The sequence below is a fragment of the Drosophila innubila genome, chromosome X (genome assembly GCF_004354385.1).
Source record: "Drosophila innubila isolate TH190305 chromosome X, UK_Dinn_1.0, whole genome shotgun sequence".
Taxonomy (NCBI): Eukaryota; Metazoa; Arthropoda; class Insecta; order Diptera; family Drosophilidae; genus Drosophila; species Drosophila innubila.
This window is the reverse complement of record NC_047626.1, coordinates 22,174,285-22,193,341: the sequence shown is the minus strand read 5'-3', so window position 1 is coordinate 22,193,341 and position 19,057 is coordinate 22,174,285. Positions and strand designations below refer to the sequence as shown.

The window sequence follows — 19,057 nt, the reverse complement described above, 5'->3', positions numbered from 1 at the left end:
ACACGTTTATAAATATTAAAACTAACAAGTATATAAATTAAGTTAATAAAAAAAATATAAAAAAAAGGTACTAATATATATGTAACTAATATATTGCGCCATTAAAAAGGAACTAAGATTTGAGTTGTAGCCCATATTTAATAGATAAAACAGTGGGTCTTAGATATAGTCCAACATGCCGCTAATTATCTCGAAGGCATCCCGGGCCGTTGGCTCAATGGCACTGCTGGGCAGTAGATAGCCGTGTACGCCGTTATCGGCCAGCTGCAGGGTATAGCTAAAGGGTATGCCAATCTCAAAGGCGGCAAAGGCATCCGCACAGCCTGAAATGTTGCAAAAGTTCAAATTACTTGTTAGTTGGCCCAACGATGCACTGCATCATCATCTCAGTGTAGACATACCCGAGCGCTGTTCAATTAAATCGTTGGCCGAGTCCACTTTGTAGCGGGATTTGCTGCCCTTCTTGCGCAGTCCATCGGTGCCAACCATGGCCACATCCAGGAAATCATCCATGCGTTCCACATTGAAGGTGGAGTTCGCCTTGACCGGATAGGACACCACCTGACCATAAGCCTGCAGTGAAATGTAGAGCTGCAATCGAAAAACAGAATACATAAATTGTTTAGAATTTCCTATAAGAATATCGATTAAGAATACTAAGAATAGCTAAATTTAGCAAATAAAATTAGATTACACAACTAGAAATCAAGTAATTTGGAAAAGAAGATTTGAAAACTGTTATTAAATTTAAATTAGAAAAAAAATAACCGTAATTGATCAAATTAAAAACAAATAAGACCGATAACATTATTAAATTTTTTTTATTATATAATTTTTTTTTTTGGAATTTCGGCTTCTGCTCTTGTTTAATATTGATTTCAATAGTTCAAAATGACTCAAAAAAGGCAGCAACAATAAAAAAAATAACATTTGTCTGTATTATTTAATATTGTTAAGAAATACTATGTGCCAATTTATTTAAAAATCCAATAGAAATTTTATTTTTCGTCATGAAATTTGATGGTTGACAACACTTTTATACATATTTAAATTGTTTCTATTCTGGCCGTTCTCCGGCATGTATTTAGATTAATTTAAGATATAGCTCCTTTATAATACTAGAATTCAAAAATGTAAATATAAGCGAATAATAGCATTCGGCATAAATGTAAAATATAAATTTATTGTTCTATTTGTAAAAAAACAAAAATAGACCAAAAATTAAAGTTACTTTTTCTGATATTTATCAAAATAGATTTTTTTTCTTACTCTTGTTCTCTGTTTGTTGCTTTTCTTATTGGAGTTTCTTTATTTTTTCGTTTTCTAAACGATTTTCCAAATTAATGTTTCCTTATTTTTTTCTTTTAATATTTTGGTTTCTTTAATTTTACATTTTTTTTCATAGTTATTTTTATTTATTAAAAAATAATCGAAATTTGAATGATGTACCGCATAAATAGTTTATAGTACGCACCTTTATTTGCGTCCTGTAATCCATTAGAAACTCCGACACCGCCTTCGTTTCGGGCTCGGAGAAGGGCGCTGGTCCCGCATAGAATTCGTTGCATGGTCCCTTGGAGCTGCCACGTTTGCCCCAATGATACAGCCAATTGCGATCCAAGTCGACGCCATAGCAGACCTTATCCTTGGTCCGCTTCTGTTGCAGCCACGTCATCGCCGAGTCGAGCAGACCGCTCGACGCCTTGGCCACGTGCTGAGAGCGCGATTTCTTCCAGAACCGATCGTACTCATGACTGTACACATAACCATCCGGATTGAGCACCGGCATTATGTACCACGTGGTGTTACGTATGAATTCATGCTCCACGTCGCTTTCTGCAAGTTCAAAATATTGTTTACAGGGTATAAAAAACTATTTAACATTTATTTATTGTCTAAAAATAAGAGATATTAATTTTTTTATAATCAATAATAATTAAAAAAATATAGTATAATTTAATAAAATATGTTGATTGATAATAATTTATTTAAAAAACGATTCTCAATACAACATCTTAAAATTTGAAATTTATAATTATATTAAAATTATATTATTTTTTTATTCAATTGATTTATCATGTACAGAGAATCAATCATATAATACTATTTATTTGATTCTATCACTACAAACTGTCGCTTATAAATTATGAAACTACTTACAAAATATTTATTATTATAAAAAATATTTGCATATTAGAAAATATTTCTGAAATATTTTTGAAAATTTTCTTGATCCATGTAGGCGTCCGAACATGACATAGACGAGGGCAACAGTTTCCCCTCAGAATCTGTCAGTAGTAAGTCTATAGTCAAAATTTTCGTAGAAGAATTCCAAGGTTCTGAAGAGTGAAATCTTGGACCAAGCGTGGCGGAATGTCGGCGGCCAAATGCGTTTGCATGGGTCCAGCTCCAAACTCTGCGCCGCCATTCAGCATGGGAATGGCAGCTCGGCAATTCTCGCAGTCGCCGTGTCCGTGTACCAAGTGCAAGGATCGGGCACGGGAGCGACACGAGGCGCAGATTCAGGCGATTGCCAATAGCAAATCGGGAATTTGTGGGCAATGCGTTAAGGGAATGGTAATTGGCAAGCCACCGGCAATGGCAATGGGCGCTGGACCAGGATCTAATTTTAAGGAGGAACCATGCCAATGCCCTGGCAGTCGAATGGGTCCGGGAATGGGTGCGGGAATGGGAGCAGGCATGGGTCCGGGAATGGTAGCAGGCATGCCTCCAGGATCTTGTATGAGACAAGGAATGGGACCAGGAAATAGACCAGGAATAGGTCCAGGAATGGGACCAGGAATGGGACAAGGAAATAGACCTGGAATGGGACCAGGAAATAGACCTGGAATGGCACCCGGAATGGGACCCGGAATGGGACGCGGAATGGGACCCGGAATGGGAACCGGAATGGCACCCGGAATAGGACCCGGAATGGCACCCGGAATGGGACCCGGAATGGGACCCGGAATGGGACCCGGAATGGGACGCGGAATGGGACCCGGAATGGGACCCGGAATGAGAAACGAAATGGGAACCGGAATGGCACCCGGAATGGGACCCGGCATGCGAAACGAAATGGGAACTGGAATGAATCCAAATCGCTCCAAAGACCAAGGCTGTAGTCCAATAAATACGGGCACCTCGAACAGTCCCAAGTGCCAATGTGAAGGTGCGATAATTGATGCTGGACGTCCGTCGCCAGACATGGGACCGTATAGGCCCAATGACAGCTCGGATGAACCTACCGCTATAGTATTCGGTGGATTGACGGAATTGCGAAAGTCGAGCATGACCGAAAGTGGCTACCAAGTAAATGAGTTTCCAATGCTCCGATCGAGCTGCGCTGGCAACTTGGATTACGACGATTATGGGAATAATGCGTGGCCGACCGAACGATATACAACAATTGAAGAGCTTTCTGGTCGGGATACATTTGGGTTGCCGGTTCGATTGCAGGGCAATACCGGAATTCTCAATACCGGAAATGGTGGCTTGTGCCGGGGCAATGCGTCCTGCGATAAATATTGTGGCCCAGATACCGGTTGCAATTCAGCCTGTGCTAAGAGTCACCCTGTAAGTGGAGCTGTAGCTGCATTTGGATTTGGTGGTCGCAAGATTCCGTCTTCCGGAGCCGTGGGTATTCATGTCTGCAGCAACGAGTATATCAATATGATCTTAACCTTCCTTATGGAGGTGCTGGGAATACTTGTGTAAGTATTTACCACACGGTCCTTTATCAGGTTCTAATACAGTTTGTTTTCTCAGTTAATTGTGCAGAAATCTTTTTTTTTCTATATACATATCAAAAGAATTCTTTCTTTCTTAAAAATACTGTTTTTTGAGTTAGTACTCAGTAGATGGATTGAGTCGGTATATTGATGAAATTATTGAATCAAATTAAAACAAATGTAGGTTTCATTTTCGGTTCCGAATAGTGGTGTAAATCTAAATTTTAGATCGAGTTTTATATCGAAATAGAAAATCGCCAAAACTAAGTATCGAGTTGTCGATATATCGGAAAATAGATGTTGCAAATATCGAGTTTTAAAATAAATTTTTTTTTAATTTTAAAACGCTTTCGCGAAAATCAAGTTGTCGATATTTCGATATATTTTTACATCACTAGCTCCGGAACATCCATAAACAATTATTTAAATGTCTCAAAATCAAGTTCCAATTGTTGCTCTAGGCTTATTTCGATATAAGGAGTTTCAATTTTTAAAATTTTCAATGGGGAACTTTTGCATTAAAATCTAAAAAAAAACACTACTTCAAAAATAAAAAAGGAAGATAAACTTCCCAAAACCGTACAGTTACAAACTTTGCTTCAGTTATTGTAAAGGCATTAAATTTGGTAACGGGTTCAGTTCCGGTACTAAAAATGAAATGGATAATTGTAGTTAACGGTTCCAGTACCGGTTCCGGCTCTTGGTCGTTTTTTTTTTTTTTTTTTACTAGATTTTTTAAAATCAGTTTTTTTTTTTGTGATATACCAATTTGTTAAATTTTAAATCATTATCGATTCAAAAATAGCTTTTAATTCTTATTATATTTATCTATAAAAAACTATAAAATGCACTTCTTCATCTGTAGCTTCTTTTCCATTTGCGTCATCACCTTTTGGATTACGTTGGGCTACTACATTGTCCAGTTGCTGATTGATCTCAAGAATGCCGAACGCAATGTGCATGTGGCCGTTGGCATCGTTCTCAGTTTGTTGTTTTTGGCGTTTGCCATTACATTGGTTACCCACACCGATGGATCCTGTCGAAATCGTGTCACGGCCATTCGTAAAGGCATCGAATCATCCGCCACCACCTCCGTGGCCAACTGCAAGAGATGCACCAAATCGGCCACAGCTGCTGTCAAACGATCCTGCGCTATGAAATGCAAAATGAGCTCAAAACCCAAACTCAAACCAGGTCCACCACAGACTCAAATATCCAGCATAATGTCGGCAAAATCCATATTGCCGGCTAAACCCAAATGCCAATTGGCCTGCCAGAAGAAGCACAAGAGATTCAAGAAATCGAAAGCATCACGAAGTTATACAGATTGTCAGGGTCGTGCCATATTCGATAGATCACGACGTAACTCCATACTCATTGAAATGAAACAGCCGCCCACGTGGATCATTTGGTTGCGCGAATACGCTAACGAATTCTTCAACAGACAATAATTCTATTATATACACTTTTTTTTTCATTTTCGATCAGTCCCAAATTCATAGTCTTATCCCCTTATAATATTAAATTGGCAATCAAGGAAAATAAACTTAGCTATTGAAGCCATTTTATATTTTTGCAGGCATTTTTTGTTATGGAATTCACTGATCTTTTATTTTAAATATAGTAAGTATTGGATTACACTAAGCAACAACTTTGAGCTTTTAAGCTACTACCACTTTTTTGTATAGATTTGGGGCCCCATATGACGAAAATCATTTTATTTTTTTTTCTATAGCAGAGTTTTTTTTTTTTTTTAGAATTTTACAAAATTTGGCTTTTTTTCTTAAATTTTTTTTAAGAGGTACGCCCACATTTGTCACCATTACTTGTAATTCCCACAACCGATTTTCTAAAGCTTTACTTTTTCTAAAAGCCAATAAATATATCTATAATTCATTCATACACAGTCTAAGATTTAAGCTACTAGTTTTTGTTTAGCTTTATTTTTTGTAGATTTTTTTGTAGATTTTTTAGTTTTTTGAGGAATATATTAATTTTAAAAATATTCGTTATAAGAAGAACATCCTCAAGAAACGACAGATAGTAACGAGCTTAGGATTTATCAGATCGATATAGATAACTCCTGTTTTTCTCCGAGTTAATAGGATCGAATAGGAATATGACAAGCCTGAATTTTGAAAAATATGAAGTCTATAGGAAAGTGTTTTCTTATTTTGATTGTATAACTAAAACTGACAGGATTTTTGTGCTATGTAAGTTCTCTCGAGCGCTTGTGCGTCTCTTTGGCGCCGTTAACAATTGCATAAAGAAAAGAGCTCTGAAAGCCTCAAGAAATAGGACACGAATAGGACTGCTGTTCTACAGTCTAGAATCGAGACTTAAGGATTGACAGATGAGATAAGTTCAGGTCGCTTTAATTGTAGGTTCATTTTTTTTTGGAGAATAGAACACTTAAAAAGGGTGAAAAAAGGGTGTCTCAAGTGGCATCTGATTATTAAAGTCTTTACTCACTGTTTGCACGCATTAGTCGAAGCAGCTCCCCGATCATCCATGTGGCAGAGGCGGGTCCAATCCAAGCGAGACCCTGAGAGCCAGCCTCAATGAACACGGCATTAGCCTGGCCAGAACGACGTTTGTGCTTCAGACGCTTATAGCTGGAGGCAGCAGCTGCTGTCGCCGCAGCCGCAGTCTGCTTGGACTCGATCTTGACGACAATGAGGGGACGACCCTCATACGACCGTCCGATGTGTATGAGCTCGACGAGCTGCGCGTGTCGCATTCGCATCGTTTCCAGATACTTGAGGATGTCATCATGTTCGTAATACTTATTCCATGTCATGGGTGGTGGTGTCACTGGATGTTTATTGGGTCGCCTTGTTGTCGTATAGAGGTACTGCTCCTTGGTGCGCTCATAGGAAATGGCCTTGCCAACGTCAAAGATGAGCACCTCATGGGCAATGCCCTCGAAATTGAGGGTGCCCTGAAAGTCCACCAGCATCTTTGGCGGCACAAGCACATCCGTAAGGCCTCTGTAAATAAATAATTACTCAATTAAATAACTCGTAATGCCCTCTATTGTCTTAAAAAAAATAATGTGCCATTTACTTCGTTTTGCTATTTATGAATATCAAAGTCTATAAGAGCTAGATACTCTAAAATTGATGTGCAAATATTTAAAAAAATTTATTAATTTAAAGACTCGTATTTTTAAAGTTTTTAAAATTTCGTATTTCTGTAAGATCGTGTTTCAGATTTGAGTTTACACATTTGTAATAATTTTAATTTAATATTTTTAAATTTGTTACCCCTTCTAGAAGCCCATGAATATTTCTATTAATATTTTATATATTTATTATTGCATGATCAAATCGTCTCAGCTACGTTATGTGAAAATAACAGCCTTCTAGGTCTTATGGTTTGGTCTGTGCAATGATCAGTCAGTCAGTGAGTCAGGACAAAGAGTTTTATATATATGGATTTCAAGAATTTTTAACGCTCACATTTATTTTTAAATTATTTTAATTTGTTTGTATTTTTAAATATGTAGTAAAAATCTTCCTTAATCATCATAAATACTGAGAAAAAATTACACAGTTATTGTTGTGGAAACGAGGCATCGACTCACCTGAGACTTGGTCCCTTGAGCCACTGCATCTTGTTGCCATCCTCGCCCTTTTTAAACTCCTCCAGCACACGCACCTGAGGCTCATCCTGCGGTTTTAATCGCCAAATTTGATACTTATCATAGCTGATCCGTCGCGGCAGATCCGGCTGTGGTGTTGTGGTGCTTGTGGCACGCGTAACCAACGCCTGCAACAGGGGATTGTTGGTTGTGGTTGAGGTTGAGGTGGCAGCACCACCCGTTGCATTCACAATATGATGGGCCAATATGCCAATCCAGTTTTGTGGATTACGCAGGGGATCCACAATGGTCAAAATGGGCATTTGTGGCAATGTTGTTGTTGTCGATGTGGTGCTCGTTGTTGTGGTTGTTTTGCGACGTCGCGCCTTTGGCTTGGGCGTGGCATCAAACCAGCCGGAAAACCACTCTACGAAACAAATGGACAGAGAGAGTGAGAGGGGAAAACGTGTTAGTCTTAGGCTTTACCATGACAAACGAGGCCCAGACTTGTTAGCTCCTCGCACTCACTGTGCAGAAAGCGTGGAGCCCCTTAAGAAGAAGAAGAAGAAGAAGAAGAAGAAGAAGACGACGACGACGACGAAGACAAGTCTTTAGGGGAAATGTGAAGGAGAAGAGAAGACAACACCTCCCGACGGTCAGCTGCTACCGTTAGGCACACAGCTGGAGGTCAGTGGGTCGCTCCGCAATTATATACTTTGTTGCCAAGCGTGTACAGTGGCTGCCAGAAAATTTAACCCACTAGCCGTACATACCACAAATCTCAAAACAAATTTATCTTCTAATAGAAAGCACTGAAAAAAAAGGCCAACTTCTAAAATCAAGAGCATTCATCTTAAATATTTTGATCTTAAAATATGAACATTTTTAGACCATATTACTAAGTCTAAGAATATTAATCTAAAAAATCAAAGTTATTAATACAAGAAAAATGCAAAACTTCTGATATCCAGTTTTGTGAATTAAGCTTAATAGAAAAATTTAAAATAAAAATAAAATATTTTTAAAAAACACGAATATTCGAATTCTCGCACTGTGCGCAAAAATGATAAGCTTCTTTGTACATAAAAATTACTTTCTGCGCAGTGCCGAATACCAATTTGTAAGCTAAAAAACTTTATTTCATCTAAAAAATGTTACCTAAGTACTTTGAAATTAAAGCCCTCAACACACACCTTTCCAATGATACATAAAACATATCTGTAGCTTCTATGGTTTGAAAACTGTTTGGGTTTTAATTTTAGCGGGATTTAGCGTTTTCCCGCTAAACTAACGGTTTTTTCAAAAAGTCGTAGATCGAGGTATCAATCGACGAGTATTTTTGATTAGAATTTATAAAAAATAAAAAAATTTACCAAAATGCCCCAACGGCCCCATTAGCTGCGATCGTTTAAATTTTGACCTTCCCACTTACACCCCCGTAGCTCAAGAACCAGTTGAGTTAGCAAAGTTAGTTTTGTTAGTTAGGACACAACCTTTCGATCGGTATATAACTCGATCTGTTCGGACAGTCGTAGATGATTTTGCATATAAGCCTTTCGCACCCTTCGTGCTGCTTTCGTCACTAGCGCGGACTGCCGTACGCAGTGATATTAAGAGCGAAATCAAAAATCGTCTTTGAATAGAATATTACGTACTGGATTTAAAAAATCTGAGATCACCAGAATGTTAACTTATTTTGAAGTATATCCTTTGCGGGCATTTAAAGTTTTGACTGTTAAAATACCAAATATACCAAAAGTTAAAAAATACCTAAGTGTACCAAAAATACCACAAAAATGCTATGCAATACAAAGAAAATGGAAAAAAAAGGCAAATGCCTTTTAGAAATTATTTTCTTTATTTAGTATGTTTTTTATTTTTTTGGTATTTTTTCCAAACAAAGATATAGATGTTTTTAGACCCCGTACTTACAAAAAAATACAGGGGTCTATTGGGTTTGTTTTAACGAATATGTGCGTAACAGGCAGAAGGAGGCGTGGCAGACCCTATAAAGTACATATATTCTTGATCAGCATCAATAGCCAAGTCGATATAGCAATGTCCGTCTGTCCGTCTGTGCGTCTGTCTGTCTGTCTGTCTGTCTGTCTGTATGAACACCTAGATGTCAGAGACTATAAGAGCTAGAGACACCAAACTTGGTATGTAGGCTCCTCTTTATTGCAAGCAGATCAAGTTTATTTCGGCCACGCCCCCTTTATCGCCCACAAATCGAAAAAAAATGTAATACCCAAATTATAGGAACAATTTAAAAGCTAGTGACACTAAATTTGGTATGCAGATTCCTCAATATTGCAGGCAGATCCAGTTTGTTTCTTTTTTTAATCGGACCACTATATCATATAGCGCCCATAGGAACAATCGGTCGAAAATCAAGTTTTAGTATGAAAAACTTTTTTGTTTAATGAGATATCGTTATCAAACTGATACAATAAGCATGTAACTTGGTTTTATATATCCTATCCAAAGTTTATTCAAATCGGACCACTATATCATATAACTGTCATAGGACCGATCGGGCGAAAATCAAGTCTTAGTAAGAAAAACTTTTTTCCATTATTAGTTTTTGCTATAGTAAGTACGGGGTCTCCGACAGTCGAGTATGCTCGACTGTAGCACCGGCCGACTAGTTTTTTTTTGGCTATTTTCTGTGTACTCACTGTCATAGTCATCCTCCTCGCTGGACGCTTCAGTTGTTGTCTTGCCAAAACCAAACCAGGATTCCAGCCAACCGGTTGGCTCCGGAGCCGCAGGAGGAGCAGGAGCAGCAGGCGGAGGCGAAGGAGGCATGGCTGTGGTGCTGCCAATTTTTTTGGTGCGCCGCCCGTTGCCAAACCAGTAACTAAACCAGCTGCCCAATGAGCTGCCCTCATCCACACGATCACTATCCTCCTCCTCCTCCTCATATTCCGGCTCGTCCATGGCCAAATCATTGTTGCTGTGGGCGCTATGATAGAGTGTATAACTGGGATATTTTGGCTTCTGCACACTCTGCTCAGCCGACTGACTCGTGAATCCGTCAAAGAGTCGCGACATTGCCAGCTGCACTGGATAGAAAATCATGCGAAAGAAGCTGCTGATGCCGGACTCGGATTCGGAATCTGAATCCTCTTCCTCGTCATCATCCTCGTCATCCTCATCATTGTAGTCGTACTCATCGGAGCTTTTGTCGTCGGCAGTTGGACGACGTTTAATGCGTTTTTTATTGCTGCTTTGTTTGCTGCTGGAAGGCGTCTCCTCCGACTCCGACTCCTGGTTCTGTTCCTGCTCCTGTTCCTGCTCCTGCTCCTGCTCGGATGCTTCCTCTGTGCTGCTGGATGGTGTGGCTTTTGTTGTTGTTGTTGTGCTGCTGCTGCTGTTATTTGGCGTCTCCTCTTCCATGGCACCAAAATCCGCACCCTCCTCCGCTGAGCTGCTGTTCACCTCCCCCTCCCCCTCCCCCTTTTCCTTGGTGCTGTTGTTGTTTTTTTTTCGCTTGGTAACTTTTATTGGTTGCTTTTCCTTTTGCTCCTCCTGATCGTAGTAGGAATCATCATTGTCCTCGTAATCACCACCGCTGATTATATCAAATATATCAAAATCCGTCTCGGCACTGCGTCTTCTCGCCTTGATCCTTGTTCTCTCCTCTCTGTTCTCGCCGCTCTCATTGTGCCTGGCATGGAGCAGATGCACAGCTGGCGGCACACGATAACCGGACTCCCGTTCCCCTTTCTTGTGCTTGGTGGGCGTGGCAGACTGACGGTTTACCTTGCCACCGCGTCCAGTGTTGCTGCCGCTGCTGGGACGCCTGCGATTGTTGCCACCAGGACGCGGTCGCGTCTTACCGCTACTTATGGGCCTGGCTGCAACTGAGCCCAAGACTTCATTCTCCATCGAGCGGCGGCGTCGTCGTCGTCGTCGTTGTTGTTGTTGTGGCAACTCAATGTAACCGCTGGACACCACAAACGGTTGCTCATTGAAAATTGTGGTGCCCGCAACTGTTGTTGATGGCGTCAAGTGCGGCTTCTCCAGCTGCGTGGCCAGAGACGGTCGCTTTGTCGTCCGCTTGCCCAGCACTATTTGTGGTGTTGGTGCCACTGTGCTGGTGGTGGCCATTTTGTGACCTGGTCGTCGCTTCGCTGGTTTCCTTTTCCGCTTGCGTTTGCCACGCTTCGGCTTTGCAGTTGGCTTTGGTGTTGTGGGCAGCTTCAGCTGATCACTGATGATCCCGCCTGCTCCCGGTGCGGAGTTGGCACTGGTGGTTACCATCACTGGCGGTGGCTTATGTGCGGGCAACTTGTTGCTGTGTGCTGTGGTGGACAATTTCTTGGGCGGCTTTTGTAAGCGAATGATTTGTGGACGTGCTGTGGTCAATGCCAATGGTGTCTGTTGTCCAGCTGACGAGGATAACACAGACGGGGAGTGGGAATGGGTTTGGGAGTGGGTTTGGGATGGAGCACATTCCTGCTCGTATTTCTGGCGCAATGACTGCAAGTCGGCATCGTATTGCTGCTTGGTCACATAAATGGCAATGGCATCGCTGTCATTGGCCATTCCCAGCCAGCTCTGGGATTGTCTTGTATTCCGTCCCACCTCGCTAATGGCATACACAATGCCTGTGGCGGGATTTGTAAAGAATATTGGAAAACTAACATTGTTTCCACTTGATGTTGTTGCTGTTGCTGTTGCTGGATTCTCTGTAATCTCAATGAGCTGACTCTGCACATGCTGTGCCTCCAAGGCTGGCACAGATTCATAGACATATGGTTGTTGCTCCTGCTGCACTTGATCATCGCCAAAGAGCTGAAAATCCAATTGAGATTTGGGCAACTCCGGCGGATAACGATAACGGGGCACATAACTATTCCGCTGCTCATGGAGGCGTTGATGATCGCGTGTCCAGCTGCGAGTTTCACGTTTCAAACTGTCAAACTCCTCGGCGCTGGGATGATAGCCATAATCATAGCCCAGACAAGCGGACAGACCCGATAAATTAGCCAACAGCAGGCGCAACATTAGCAGCTTGACAACTATGTGGAAGGCAGGCATTTTATTATATTTGTAATGTTGATTATTTTTATTTTTATTTTATTTATTTTTAACAAGTAGCTGCAACTGGATTTAGTTGTTGTCGCTGCTGTCGCTGTTGTTGTTGTTGTTGTCGCGCCACACGGATTCTTGGAATTAAACGCGTTTAACGCAACCGTTTGCCTCCGAGTCTCGTTAACAAATGAAACGACGAGCCGAAAACAGACCCCGAAGACGGTGCCACATGGAGAAACTCAATATTGCCCCCTATCCCTCCTATTACTACTACTACTACCCCTCCCCCAATCCCCCCTCTGCTTACCCCCCGTCACATACACACATCTTGTTATATTAGAGTTTCGGCTGCTTGACTTTTGGCCGTAACGTTTCAGTGAAGATCTTGCTTCGATGTTTATACACTGCTCAAAAAAAAATGTTCTAAAACCAAGATTTTGTTCTTAGAACTACGATTTTTGGTCTAAAAAATGCGTCGAGAACATAAAATTCTTAGATTAAGAGAGCACATCTTAGTTTTGAGAACATTTTAACCCGAATCGAAACTAATTTTCGAGTTTCTTCATAAAACTTTCAGTACTGATATTTGCTCCTCATATTTGGTCGCTGAATCCGAAAAAGACATTCTTTTTGTTCGTCTTTAACATGCTAATCTACAGGACCATTTTTTCGGCTGTTACCATATGGTAACGCTGGGAATAACCGGGCACAGTTTTTTTTTAATACTACAAAATACGAATATTTGCGAAAAAGTCTAATAAACACAGCTTTATCCAACTGAGGGGCTCCTCCTTGATATATATAACCAAATTTGGTTCAAATCGGTGCCCTATATGAACTATGACAGCTATAGTCATAGAAACAATCGGAGTCAAATTCACCTTTAGTATGGAAAACTTTTTGGTTTTTTGAGATATCTCAACCAAATTCAAAGAACATGCATTTAAATTGGTTTTATACATCCTGACCAAATTTGGTTTAAATCGGCTTACTATGTCATATAGCTGTCATAGGTACAATCATATTTTATGAACAAAACAGTACCGAAACGCGATTAAAATGTATGCGAAAAACCTGTACCCTGTACTTCCCAGCGTTACCATATGGTAACACGAAAATAAAAAGCGTAAATTTACCGAAAAATAGTGTTTTTTTTTCGAATTTTTTTTTTATAATTAAAAAGAGCACTCTTTAACCTTTCTAACGATGTGAGCATTGCCTATAGTTCAGTACTAAAATTAGTTAAACGATTTAAATTTACTTGCGACGAATTGCCATAAGCGTTTTTTTGCACTGCAGAATATAGAGAGCAACTTAAAGCGCATTTTTCGATTAGCTATCTTCAAGAGATTGCTTCAATCAACTTTTTATCAGTTAGAGACAACAATTTACTCAAAGAATATTATGTATAAGTTAGTCTAATGTTAATATGTTGTCTGAAAATGAAGTTTTAGTAAATGCCTATTGCTTGTTACCATATGGTAACGCTGGGAAACTTCGGGTTAAATAAGATCAATTTCTTATTTTAAGAATAAATGTTCTTGAAAATAAAATTTTTTATATTTATATAATTTTTTTTTTTAATTTTCATTTATTTTATTCTGTCTTAGTAATTTTACAAATGTTATTTTAATTTGTTTCGAGTGGGATTCGAGCCGCCGCCTACTGCTTTACAACTGAAGCGGTTTCTCTAACCAGAGCGCCACGGGGACACCATTTATTTTTATATGATATAGTACATATTAATACTTTCCTAACAATTTAAGATTTTTATTCTTATATTAAGATTATTTAGATTAATAATCTTAGTTTTAGTAATTTTGTCTTAAAATAATCTTATTTTATGATGAATATTCTTGATTTTAGAAGTTGGTCTTTTTTTTCAGTGTACCATTTGTATTCTCCTATTCTCTTCTGCCTTCCCCACCTGTCTGTCGAAAGTTCTGTTGTCGTTGCCATTTAGTTGCCCTACGATAGTCATCGAAGCATTGCAAATTGTCGATCTAATCACAGATGACAGCAGATTTGTATTGTTGCCACTGCACAGTAGCGCAAAAACCAACGCCAGAAAAAATGACCGAAGTATATACAATTAATTTCCAGACTTAAAATTTAAAAATGACGTAAGCTACATTTTTTGCAAAAAAAAGGATAAAAAAAAAGGCTATTCATATAAATATGTCTATAAGTGCCAAACACAGCTAAATCTCCAGTATTATATATATTTTCTATTATTTATATGATAACAAAGAAATTTTTCCAAAAGCAATTTTTTAGATTTACAAGAAACTCTAACCTGTAAACTTTTGATCTAGGAAATCAATAGTAAAAAAATGTGAAAAATATTTTTCTAAGAGATATAATAAAATATGAAATTAATTGCATCACATGAAATTCATTTTTAAATTGATTAAAAATGCTTAAGTAAAAAAATTTGAATTTATAACAAATTTATTTTTGCTATAAAATATAACAGTAAATTATATTTTAAAACAATATTTGTTTAAATTTTAAACAAACTTATGACATCTATATCTTGTAGCCTTATCATTTATATTTTATATAAAATATAACATATTATTATTTTGTTGAAATTTAAAATAAATGTAATACTTTCAAATTTGGTTTTCTCCGATATTATTTCGGAAAATCGAAATTTCTGAAATTCAATTAACAGCTGATGCTTTAGTGCACTGTAAAATAGACTTCGATTTCGAGATTTAAGTAAGTATATACTGCATGCTTATTTTCAATATCACCCCAACCCGAATTACGAGCACGAAAGTAGCATATTAACTGATCAAATTAGATAAATATTTGTGAAATTTTAAGACATGTAATCTCGTCAATCATGCGTTAAATTAGATGTTATCGGCAGGAACAAAGGAAATATCTGAATGAGATAGAATATTTCTATAGGGGCGTAATAAAGCACTTCCTGTTTGTATCGGCTTGATTAAAGGTATTACTTTATATCTGTCAATAAAACGTCAAGTTGTCAGTAATCGATTCAGTTGGATTTTTGTTCTAATTTTGTTCTATTCTAAGTAGATTAAATCGAAAAGGCGTAGCTTTGTAATTTAGCAGCCTTAAATTTTATATTTTATACAGAAATTTTATTAAAGTTTATTTTTTTAATTTGTCAAGTCTTCAATGATTGCGCATTATCCAAAGTGTGACAGAAGTCTGTACGAGATCGAAATTCTCTATATAAAAATAAATAAAATTGTTGGTCAAAAATATATGTTATTAATTTAAAATCAAATCGAGCCCCAGAATTATTATTAAGTTGCTTATATTTTTAATCATTAGCTGCACCAAACTTTACGTGTTTTTTAATTATTAGTTGAATTCAATAAACACGCGTTGCCAACCTCACATGTTTGTCAATAAAACTTAAACGATAAATTTACAATTCTTGGTTCTTATCTTATTTGTTACAAGGTACACTCAGAGAAAAAAAATCAAGATTTTCGTACTTAAACAGGCCATTTTCAAGTACAAAAAACTATCTTAAAAGCTGTCTAAGTTGAGATTTTTCGGGGATACTTTAAGTACGTTTTGGGTTAAAATTAAGTCTGATAATAATGAAAACATACTACTTTAAGCACACAAAAATCTTAAACTAAACCCAAAATGTACTTGTTTCTAGTACAAAACATTGTCATAATCAATTAATTTTAAACTTAAAACATACACTAGTATGTGTATTAAAATTAAGCAAAATACCAAAATTAAATACCATTTAATAAAAGAGTATTTTCTTGGTTAGCGACCTTTCGGAATAGGCGCTGATTTTACCAGCGATCCAAGCTTAACGTCATATTTGCGTCGCTAGAACCAGTTGAGAATTCTTAGGCTTGACAATGAAAAAGAAATAACCCAAAATAAACTTGTTATTAGTACGAAACGTTCTTATTTATAACTTACTTTTAATCTTGAAAAACACTATTTTAAGCACAAAAAAGTCTTAAACTAGTTTAGTACAAATAACTCAGTTGTTTCTGAAGGTATCTTTTCGAGACTCACGGATTATAAATTGCCATGGTCTTATATATTTTGACTTAGTTTGGTTAAATTCGGACTACTATTTCAGATAGCTGCCATTGGAATGTGAAGTCAGAATTCTAAATTTAAGATAGATTCATACTTAATTTGAGATTTTTAGTACACAGCAATCTTAAAATTTTAAGAACGAAACGCCATAAATTCAAGTACGGTCGTACCTAATTTTAGGATGGCATATTTTTCTGAGTGTATTCATTAGTTTGCTGTAAACTTGCTGCATAATTTTATAAATTGCAATTCATATGAAATAATCTAAGCTGTTCACAAATGGTTCATAAAAGCTTATACATTTTTAACAGCTCAGTCCCACTGTGCACAGTATTGGTTTATGAGCCATTTGTTAGTTTTTTATTTAGCTTGCACTTTATGCTTGTCGCTTGGCGCTTAAGTTCTACTTTTGAAAAAAGCGAACGCATCCAAGAAACTAGTCGCAACACTAGATAACAATCTCGGTCAGATGAACAGTGGAGTGAAACGAAATAACTACGAAGAATTTAATAATATTGCCGGATATAATAGAGCAATCTATCGACACATTTTTAGAGCAGAAATAAAAAAAAATCGGTGTTTATTATTTGATGTTTATTCCGATGTATGAACTATTGACTCAACGGTTAAAGAAGAAGGTGCAATTGTATTATTATACAAACGGTAGTTATAGTCATGAGAAAGGTCGACGACTCTACCTAGTGAAAAAATGTAAGGTGTTGAAATTCAATTTTTGATAACTTTGATTTTGTAGTAATAAAATAAATTGGATCGGTTAATGCTAACATGAGTTTCTGAAATAGTAAATATTTGTAATTATATGAATTCGTCCGATTTTGAATATAAATAACCTAACAATGGATTATTAAGTATATTCTTAACTTTTTGTTAAACTTTTATCTTAAAAGTCAATAAATATATATTAAAAAAAAAAAAAAAACAATTTAAGAAACTTTTGGAAGCTAGTGATGGGAGATAATTGACTATTTTCAATCGATTGAAGTGTTTATCTTTGTTTCATTTTATTTTTTTTTTTTTAAATTGAGAAATTGATATCATTAGAATATTTTGATCTTTTCTGAACTTTCATCAAAAATCAAAGGAACTCGATTTGCACACAATCTTTTCCAGCACTAATAAGCTGAGTTCAATAAATGCCAATTTGTGCCACTGTAAGCAGTTAGCTGGCTATTGACCAACCGCAGGACTTTGGCAACAATGTATGTAAAATACTGGTTAAACGTTTCCATATTCAGCTATAGTTGCGACTATCTGTGGAATTCTTTTAAAATATTTGACGTTCCACTCACTGGATAAGATATGTACATCAAATGGTTGCATCTTAATCGAGAGATGCCTTTCCAGTCACTTAACGAAAGTAGAAGATCTTTCTTTCACTTTCTACACATTTACGTGTATTCTGCCGTTGAAATTTCCTCCCTCGGCGTTGGGCCTTTGACTTTCGCCGTTACCCGCTGTCCCCCCTGCCCCGTTGCCCTGACCTCTTTTGGCCAAAAGGTAAGTCACAGCCAAGTTTTGCTGTCACCAGACAACAACTTTAATAATAATTATAATCATAATAATGATAACAACAATAACAACAACAGTGTCTTGAACATTTTAAAACAATAAGCAGCAACAAGTTTTATATGTAAATATATGTACAGTAATTACTCGAGCGTTACTAAAAAACGTTTAAGCCCAAACGGTTAAAATCACAGTACTAGAGAACGAGAGTTAGAGATGGGCGCGTGATTAATTCAACAGCCAAGAAAATCGAGAGCTAGAGATGGACGCTTTAAAATTGAATGGTATAAGAGATCGAATGCTAGAGATGAGTTCGTGGTAAACTGTATAGCTTATTATTATTATTATTTTTATTTCAATCTATAAATCAAGCTGTAAGCAGCAGACACAACAATATAAATTTTTATTAAAAATTATTAAATAACAACGGAAATTAAAGTTGAAAAATTTTTTTAAAATATATAAAAATGTAATGTTTTTAACAATATTAAAAATGTAAATACCTTGGCAATTGTACATTAAAACAAATAGTATATATGAGTCAAAATTCGGGAAAAGTGCATTAAAAAATGTATAATCTCTTTCTCTGATATTGTTATTACTATTCACTATAGTCTGTTTTTTCTTTTTTTAATTTATCTGTGGTATACTTTTCTGCTCATGTTTCAAAAACAATTTAATATAAAATATAAAGTAAATAATAGTATCATTTATGTTAAGAATTATCCTAATCAAGTTTTTCGGGGCTTCGTAGAGTTAGGCTTAACTGATAGAAAGTATTTATAACACGGGCTTGTTTCTAAAAACACGCAGAGGGTAGACAGAGAAAGAAAGAGAACGTGAATACTGTACGGGTGAGCAACAGTTAATAACAATAATTCAGGTACTGACAATACTTACTTACTTAGGGCCAATAGAAAAAAGAAACACTTTTTAATTACATGTTTTCTTTTTGTGCCGCAAGCCGAAAACAAACCAAGTTGTCATGTGCTTTACAAATACATACATACTTATATCTCTTTACACAACAGATATACATATATATTTTACAAGTACATATCAGAATTTCAAGTACGAGTATTAAAATATAGTTTACACGATTATCAACAAATAGCGAAAG

At 37.1% G+C, this 19,057-nt stretch overlaps 2 protein-coding genes across 2 annotated transcripts; one reads left to right on the top strand and one right to left on the bottom strand.

Moving 5' to 3' along the window:
• Window positions 1-76: 76 nt before the first annotated feature.
• Window positions 77-12,437, bottom strand: LOC117788318. The gene is made up of 6 exons (XM_034627057.1): window positions 9,993-12,437; window positions 7,318-7,741; window positions 6,204-6,721; window positions 1,475-1,836; window positions 402-591; window positions 77-323 (listed from the first exon to the last, which is right to left on the bottom strand). Exons 1-6 carry the CDS (start codon window positions 12,358-12,360, stop codon window positions 160-162), a joined length of 4,026 nt encoding a protein of 1,341 aa, XP_034482948.1. The 5' UTR covers window positions 12,361-12,437; the 3' UTR covers window positions 77-159.
• LOC117793756 lies at window positions 2,316-5,303 on the top strand. The gene is made up of 2 exons (XM_034634147.1): window positions 2,316-3,713; window positions 4,597-5,303. The coding sequence occupies exons 1-2, from the start codon at window positions 2,374-2,376 to the stop codon at window positions 5,180-5,182; spliced, it is 1,926 nt and encodes a 641-aa protein (XP_034490038.1). The 5' UTR covers window positions 2,316-2,373; the 3' UTR covers window positions 5,183-5,303.
• Window positions 12,438-19,057: the final 6,620 nt, after the last annotated feature.